The sequence below is a fragment of the Suricata suricatta genome, chromosome 5 (genome assembly GCF_006229205.1).
Source record: "Suricata suricatta isolate VVHF042 chromosome 5, meerkat_22Aug2017_6uvM2_HiC, whole genome shotgun sequence".
NCBI lineage: Eukaryota > Metazoa > Chordata > Mammalia > Carnivora > Herpestidae > Suricata > Suricata suricatta.
The window spans coordinates 45,280,245-45,289,795 of record NC_043704.1 but is presented as its reverse complement, the minus strand read 5'-3'; the positions used below and the strand labels follow the sequence as shown (position 1 = coordinate 45,289,795).

General features: G+C 32.5%; 1 protein-coding gene across 2 annotated transcripts in view; it reads right to left on the bottom strand.

The window, feature by feature from the left end:
* The window catches only part of EPHA6 (EPH receptor A6), an 852,931-nt gene that overhangs the window by 304,827 nt on the left and 538,553 nt on the right, over window positions 1–9,551 (bottom strand). For both annotated transcript variants that reach the window (XM_029939169.1, XM_029939170.1), the window contains exon 6: window positions 6,529–6,653. In XM_029939169.1, coding sequence (XP_029795029.1) covers window positions 6,529–6,653 — 125 coding nt within the window. The remainder of the gene's footprint in view (window positions 1–6,528; window positions 6,654–9,551) is intronic.

Below are 9,551 nucleotides of genomic sequence, written 5' to 3'. Positions count from 1 at the left end.
ATCCACACTTGATAAAGTGAGGTAATGGAGAATCAGGGCCTCTAGAGACTTCCAGTTCAATGCACAGTCCTTGGAGCAGCGCTATTAGCATTCCCCAGGAGCTGGTTCCCAATGTAAATCCTCATGTACCCAATACACCTCCAATCAACTGAATCATAGTCCTACTTTCCACAAGACCCTCTTGAGATTCAGGTGATCCTTACGCCCTTTTCTCTATCCCACTATTTTTAGCTCCTACATAATAACCACATGTAGGTTTACATGCAAGTTTACATTTAGGTTGCAAAATGTATAAGTTAGAGATGGCCACAGGGAAAGGAGGGTACAAAAAATGAAGAAGAAGATATGCTTCTGTACCTAAAGAGTGGATGAAGGTTAAGAGTAGCATTTGGAAGTGAAGAGGAAATTTACTTCTTCAAATACCAAAGTGAAGGAAATATAACAAAAGAAAATTAGGAATATATATTGTCCATTTTCTAAAAATGGAGGTTTTAAAAATTTCTATAATTATTTTATTTTTAATGAAATTAAGTGTAGATATACTGATTATGTTATCTTTAGGAAAAAAAAGATATTCAGTGTTTATTGAATGGTTATCTGGGGTAAAACTATCTTGAGAAAGTGGAATAAGAAAGGAGGGGAGAAACAAAGAGACTTGTATAAAGTTTGGTATGTGACTTCACGACATGCTTCATGACACCTTGACACCATGAATGCAAACTTCTCTCTAAAGAGCCTACTACCTTAAATCACCCCTGACAGATAAAAATATTTCCCATCATCGAAAGCTACCTACAAATCTCCTAACCTTTTTTTTAAACAAGATGCTGCTGTCATGACATGAAATTATGTAATTTTATACAAAACTATAGATATTTTATGAGTAAACTAGGTGAAACAATGGTAGATGCATTAATTCAGTATTTTATGTACATAATTATTGACCATCTGGATATAAGAAATGCTTCCTTTCTCATGATGAGTTTTCTTGAACAAAATCTAAAAACTGCTGACTCGTAAAAATTAACAAGAGAACTTTAAGGAAAATACTTTACCAGTCACAGTGTCTTTAAATACTGGATGTAAGAATAATGAACCTTTATGGGGGATTCATGTTTGCAAAATGAGCTACCAGTTTGCAATTAGTGGAGTTGTAAAGCCCCCTGCTGAAATAGGTGTGTTTTATCACTGCCATTTTACAGATGCGAAATGGGCATTGGAGAGTAATGAAGTGTTTGGCCTCAGGGAACCCAGAATATTAGTATCAGCAGAAAGCACTGATTTTTTGAGACATCTGATTGTGATGCAAGTACCAAGAATATTAACAACTGCTTTCTGGCTCTGTGATTTTGATTTCCTGTGCTTTAATTTCCTCATCTGTAAAATGGGAAGAGTAATAATATTTATCTCAATGCTACTTGGCATGTAACTGGCCAACCATTGTCCATGAATTATTAGCAGTGTGCCTGTCCTAGTGCTGGGGGTGTGAAAGTAGACAAAGGAAATCCCTGCCCTCATAGGCTTATATTCTACGTAATAATAGAAATCCTCTTGGTTGATAGACATCTGTGTATGGGTCTTTGTTATGAACGGGTAGAAATGGGGAGTTCTAGAGGCTTTTTTTCTCTGTTTTTTAAATTGCTGGGTTAATTTCACAGTGTCTGAGTGACTTTTCTCACTTTTCTGGGAATGAGTGCTGAACAATGAAAGGATTTTTACTAATTTCTTTAGAATATAACTGAAAGCAAACAGTTGTTTCAGCATTAGGCACTGATTGAGCATTGAGTGACAAACACAAGAAATGATCTGTTTTCTTCAGGGGTTCACAAACTAGTGAGAGAGTCAGAGACACAGATAAATGACTCTAATCAAGACTGACTTTGATAGCTATAATAAAAGAACAAAGAAGCAGGAGAAAGAAAAGTGCCTTGGGCAGAGAACAAAAGGAGAGGAAAAACAGAGAATGTGAACAAAAAGAGTAAAGAGAGAAGGGAAGAATAGAGATAACGAAAGGGCATGTGTGATGTTCAAGGGAATCTTTGGTATTTTATAACTGCCAAGAGGGTTTGCAGATTTCAGAGGTGGAGACTCGGGGGTTGGGAGCAGATAATGTCTTAGTTTTTTTCCCCACCAGGGGTACCACAGCAACAAAACAAATACAACTTTTGTTTCCCTGTAAATTCTCTGACCAAAACCACAGAATATCCATATTCAGCCCATCCACAAGCACCAAGCCGACTCTATACTTCTTTCCTTCTTCCTTTTTATCCCAGACAAGGTTAAATATGTGGTCCCACCTAATCAGATATTTTCTATTTTTTTCCTCTTTGTTCTTTATCCTATAAAACTTTCTTGCCTTCTACCCCATTTCATGGTCTCTAAAAAGAGACTGTCCACTTCACAAAGTATTAAATAAAGTGTAGTTGTATCACCTAAATCGTCTTTTATTTTTAACAGTTCCCTCATTATGAGTAGGCTCTGCTTTTGGAGAAAAGCATTGTTAGTAAGTAAATCATATATAATTTTATGGTAATATATTTGACTTTCTTCATTATTTTAAGTGTTGTTTCAAGTTGAAACTTCATTTACTTGAGTTTAACAAATGAAATATTTTTTGAGTATGAAAAAAGTAACTAAGAATTGGGGAGGATGTAATTAACTGATGGGACAATATCCAACTAGTTATAATCAACGAGCAATATGTTTTCTTCTCCATACCTCTCTCATCACACACAGAAGACAATGGTAGCTAGGTCTTAATTTTTATATGTAATTATAATGTGAAAAATACTGGTCCCTGTGGAAAAATATTTTTTTACAATGTGTATGTGTGCATTTAGTTTCAGTAGACATAAATTAAAAAAACTATAGTTATCTGAGTTATGGGATAACATATCTATAAACTATATGGATGAAAACATAGAACATCTGGAAACAGAACTGAGATTATCTTTCTACTCTTATTTTACAGATAAAAAAAAAACAGAGTAAGAAAGTTAAGACCAGAGCCAAACTTAAATTTTTGACCACCCAGGCCTGTGCCTTTTTCTTAAATTACACATTCTCTGCAAAAAAGTCACTGGTAACAGCAGTGAGGTGCTTGACCTCAGATATTTGCGGATACTGCACATTCTAAGCACTAAACTTCTTTCCTGATTTATAGAATAATGTTCTCAAGGAGAACTTAATAAAACAATATGAATTCCTCAGAGAACAGTGTAAATATTGATTATTTGTGGATTAATTATGAGTTAGCAATACAGAGTGACTTTGATTAAAAGGAAATGGAAGGTTTAAAATGCTATAAATTAAAGACTGAGGCACCATTATTAAAGACTGAGGAGAAAATGAATGTTACAATGAGCTGAAGATTAAAATTCTTTGACAGCTCTCTAAGCACTGAGCTACCGTAGTTAATAGTTGATGCACCACCAGATGGGTCCCTTTGGATCACCTTAATCTGTTCTTGCTCCCACTTCTGTCACCAAGTGCCTATATATTTTTTGACTCTAACGGCTTGTACCTAGAATATTTTTAAAGACCTAAACTTGGGCTACCAAAGCCACTACAGAGAACTAGAAACGCCAATGACTGTTTTCTGTACGCCTCATTAAGACTTGTAGTCAGTGACTGACTGGAGCCAGAGCATGGGCATTCAGCTTCTTTTATCTCCATAGGATGAACTCTAAGATGTAATTTAATTCAGGGCTTCCTTCGATCACTGAGCTTGACTGGCATCTTACTTTATAGTCCTCCTTCCCCATTCTTCAATCGGTTTTTCTGGAGCTTTCTTAAATAATCACTTGTTAACAAAATCCTATCTCAGGGCTTGCTTATGGGCAATAACATTTAGGACCCATCCATCCATCATCCATCCATCCACATTTACCCAAGCTTGCTACTTCCCTCTCTCTTCCTTGCCTCCATTTATGTATTTCTGTCCCCCGTAGCACTCCAACTCAACAGGCAACATTCAAAACAACAGGGTGTACACTTTATCCCATTCTATCTTTCTCTATATTTATGCAACCATGCATACATATACACCTATGAGGGGATATTTGTGTTCCAAAATTAGGATCATTTGTACATATACTTCTTTGTATTTTGCTTTTCTTACTGAACGATATTTAGGTTCCTAATAAAGAAGGAAATTAGCACTTCCAACTAGGACTTCTGTTGTAAGTTGCCCTAGTTATTAGTTTTATAAAAATATTTGCTTGGATGGAGAAATAGTTTTATAGAAGTTAATAGGTAAAATGTAGTTAAAATTTGAAGCCATAGGTGGGAAAAGTTTTAATCTTATTAATCATTTTATGCTTACTCTGAAAGGTTTGATATTCTAACACCTTTGACTCTGACTCGTTGCCTCTACATATGAAAACATACAATTCTCATTTTATTGTATACTGATTCTATGTTGTATTATATGTCAAATATTTCCCTAATTCTTTAAACATTAAAAAAATTGTTTACGTGTTTTTGTGAGAGAGAGTGTGAGCAGGTGAGGGACAGAGAGAGGAAGAGACAGAGAATCTGAAGCAGGCTCCAGGCTCTGAGCTCTCAGCACAGGTCCTGACACCAGGCTCAAACTCCCAAACCGTGAGATCAGGACCCGAACTAAAGTCAGACACTTAACTGACTGAGCCACGCGGGCACCCCCCTAATTCTTTAAGTTAAATCAAATTATTTCTAATACTGATTTTCATCTTTGAGTCTGTTTATAAAATTAATCCTTACAGCCCACTAGAAGACTTGATAACTTTCTTCATTTCCATTTTGTAAACGTGAAGTGTGAGACATAGGAAGATGAATTGACTTTTCTTGGCCACAGATATAATGAGAGTCATAATCAGATCATGAACTAGAAATCCCTGGCTTCCAACTCCATGCTTACTATATGTTTAGTAACTCCATAGCACTGGATCATTGCCATTTTCTTAAAAAATAGACTCCCTCATAATATTATTTATTTCACCATTAAAACATGAAAATTATGTCATTTAGCATCTTTCAGCATCTTACTGATTTCTAAAATTTTGATTGGATGAGTATGGTTCCCTTTTTACAGAATCTGTGTGGTTTGTCCTTAATTGGAAATATTATAAATTATCTTCATCTTCAAACATTTGAAACATAAATGACTATGAAATGAGAATTACTGTCTGTGTACAAAATATAGCCTTTATAAAACATAGAGGATATTTTCATTATGAAAAGTTATTAATATATATGTGCCCATTGCTTTTTAAATAATGAGAATTTTTGCATACCTAAGGACCTATTTAATCTAGTAGACAGAATATATGTTTATTTTGTGACAGCATGCTAGAGGTTGTAATATTTGAAAGGAGAGCTCAACAGGATTTCTGAGCACATGCTGGCTGTGAACAATCAGTAATCCAATTAAAACTCAGTAAATTTCTCTTTTCCTAGACTGTGGAGTTACTCATGTGAGTTCATGATAATGACAGTTTTCACTGACTACATAATGCTGAAATTACTAGAAGGCCAAAAGTGGGTACAAGCAGGCTACTGAGTTACCTCTCCCTTTTGCCAATATACATTTGCTCAGAAGCAATAGAAGAGAAAAACATAGACTTCTATTTCTGTTCTTGTCCTATATTTCTTCAGAGGAAATAAAAATTTGTTTATGATGTTCCTTTGCTTCTAGTAAGTTACAGAAATGCAAGAAGTTTCTTCTGACTTTAGTGTACAACTAGAAATTATATATACCTTTACATTATTTTAAAAAATTTAATGTTCCCTTTATCAATATTCCAGAGCAGTATTGGCACAATGAGACATCTTAGAATTTCTATGTCCTCTGCTATTATATATAACAATATCATAATAGTGAGAAATAAGGGGAAAAACATAAAGTGAATATGATAAAGGTAAGGAAGTATGTAATTTGGGAAGATATAGTAATTAAGAACAATTTTAAATGACAAAAATGAAAATTAAGATTAAGTTGATTTATCAACCAGAATTATCTTGCTAGTTTCTTAAAAAAGTAAAACACCTGACCTAAATAGAAAGAAACATTTTAATTCATCAGCTATTAACATTTACCCCTTAAGTCATTCTTTCCAAATTATAGTTAACTGTAACTTTAAACTCATTAACAAACAATATGGGCTACACAAACTCTCTCTTTAGGTTATAGCAATTCCATTTTACTATGTCTTCCAAGTGAATTTTAGAAATAATGTTATGTCAGGTAAATTGTAAATTGAAGGAGTTGCTGACTCTTACTATGTTGAAAAAAGCCCTATAGTAAATCATGACAGAGATGAACATCTCGTGTCTTCTAACTTTATAATCTGATATAAAACAAGACAAATTAAGTATAAGCACAATAGTAAATTAGAGAGTTTTCGAAGACATAGTAGGTATGAGGTTATGGCAAAGAACAGGTTTTAAAGTAAAGTAATATACTCATGCTCAATATATACATGCTCAATATATACATATATATGTATATATGTATATGTAGATTTTTAGGAAGCTCCAAATAAGACCTACTTTCTCATAGTACTTGATCTCGTAGTCCAGAATGGCTCCATTGGAAAAAGCAGGTGCTTGCCATGATAGGGCAATGCTATTTTGGGATGCCCAGTCCTTCCTTACCACACCTATCAGGGAAGGTGCTGAAAGGAAAGAAAATAACTAAGAATTAATTGGCAGGAATCATTCTCCATAATCCTTTCTTTAGTATTTTGTCTTCCAAGGAAAATATACTTCTTGTTGAAGAAGATAGCAGTTGTTGATGTCAGATTAATGAGAAAGGCTCAGGATCTACTCTATTTAATTCAAATAAAGTATTAAAATATATTTGGAAGCACTATTAGGGAACATAGGAAAAACTCAAATAGCCCAACAATGATAGCCAGAACTCATTATCTTCATCTTTGTTAGAGGAGGACATTTATCTTTAAAATGGCTTTGGTTTTAGACTATGACATGAGATACAATACATTTGGATCCTATATTTTATCAAATCTATATCTGCTATAGAAAAATACTCTTAAATTACAAGATCATTTATAGGCTTTTCTTTCTCTTCAAGACTTAGTACTTATTAAAGTCTTAGTACTTCATAAAACTTTACATTACAAACATCTTATCTTTAGTAAATTATTGCATATCAATGTGAGAATTATTTCTTTTACATGGTTTCTGTGACATTTAGATAAAATTGAAACATTTAACTTCTGAAGTTTATTTTCAGAAGTATGTCTTTTTTCCTCTATATAACATTGTTTTAACAACCCAATCCTAACCTAAAGTAATCTTGCATTAAACTTCCAAGATTTCCCTGGAATTATATATCATAATTTTCACTAACAAAATACTCATTTTTAAGCATTCTAATATTTAAAAACAATAGGTTTTTATGTAGAAGCTAAAATTCACTCATAAAAAGAAAAATACAAATTTAATATACTGAGATACCATTTTTCACCAATCAGATTGGCAAAAATCCAAAAATTTGACACCAGGCTCTACTGACTATGCTATGGGGAAAGCTCTTTAGTACATTGTCGGTGAGAATGCAAAATGGTACAACTTTTATGAAGGGAAATTAACAATTTAAGGCAAATTATATGTTCATTTACACTTGGGCTTTTTGGAATCTATCCCAAAGATACACTGAACAAACACAAAGTGACATATTTATAAGATTACTCACTGAAATTTATTTGTAAAGACTGGAAATAATTTAACTGTCCATCAAAAAGAGACTAGTTGAAAAACTATGCTACATCCACCAGAGAATTATGACTATAAATACTCCACATAAATATGGAGTTTTTTCAGGATATATTTTTAAATGAAAAAAGTAAGATGGGAAAATGTATAAAAAGCTATTTAAAGATAAGCCTAAAAATAAAAAAATGACAACAATAGTCAACCTTAGTGGTGGGATGCAACAGGATGGACAAAATAAGGTTAAAAGTTAGAAGTTTCAGTATGCCTTCCCTTGAAGATTTACTTTGGAACCCTGTCAATAGTTAAATGCTTAGAAAGCAAATTATTTAAAAGAGCAATCTCAAAAACTAAAAATGAAACCTGTGTATTGAGGCACACATAGTAACTTGGCATATATCCCAAAGAGATAATTTTAAGGATTAAAACAATCTGCAAAAATTATTAAACTATTTTTAGTAATGATATTGTTGTTAGTTGTATTCATATTGTAAATCTGAATCTGTGTGCATATGTTGAAGGTTAAAGCAAATGAGTAATTATTTTGGTGTTATTGAGGACTAGGTCTGTTTGTGTTTTTTTCAACAGGAAACGGAGATAGAGATATCAGATCAATGAAGGTACATAAAACTCTGTAATAATAAACTCATATTGGAATTATCATTATGAATTCACAATGTCTTTCCAACTCATTTCCAGAAATCTATTCAAATTAATCAACTGCAGGTGAGAACAGAATTTGAAAAAAGTCTCTATGATTAATATATACATATACTTTAAATATCTAAGCTCAAGTATTAAGTTTGGCATTTTTTTTCTGAATGTTGCCTTTGCGTCTTAGGATAAAGTATTTCTTAAATTAGTGAGAATGACAAGTTTGGGTCTCCTAAGGAAATAAGTACTTTAGAAATTATATTTAAAACTCTTTCCAGCTGTTCAATGGAAGTATTATTGTTGCACTGACATATATTCTTAAAAATGAGTGTTGAAAATTACAGAAGTCTCTAAAAAGCAGAAGAGTTTGTGTTAAGCTAAAACAGAAGTGGACAGCATGGTAAATAGGAAAAAGTGCTCAGATAATTCACAATTCAAATTGAATCATATTCAGTACTAATAAACTACCATTGATAAATTTCATTAATTTTCTTGAATGATAGTATAATAGTGTATTAATGGAGTTTTATGGAGAAATAACTTTAAGATGATTCAAACAATTAGAAGTTGACTTAAATATAACAATTCATTATAATTTTTAAAAATGTTCTTTTCATGTATACAATCTTATGGTTAATTTTCAGTTTAATGTACAATGTTATAAGGCAATAATATTAACAGTGGACTACATTTTGCCACATAATTATTTAGCACTGAAGGTCAAATGATATAATCTTCACAAAACTGATAATAAATTCAATTATGGCAGCATATTAGAATAACTATTGATTAACATACAGGTGTTATCTTTTCTATTTCCAGTTCTCCACTGGTTAATAACAGTACAGGTGTATCATCTAAATTTTTTGAGTCCTCTCCTATACTTTGATAAAATAGAAATAAAGAAAATCTATTCTTTAATCTGGGAAGTACTACTGTTATTTTCTCTTCACTTACACATGGACTTCAGTGTTCAAGAACTGTATAAACTCTAAAATGCCTTCACTTCTGCACATCATTTTTATACATAAATATCTATATTTTACATAGTTGCAAAATATAATTTTATACAAAATTGAAATCCTATTCCATATTTTCATAGTCTCCATAATTATTACTTTCATGGAAAAATATTCAATCATGTTTCTACTTTATCAGATCATTCCTCTAATGTTGAAGTCTCC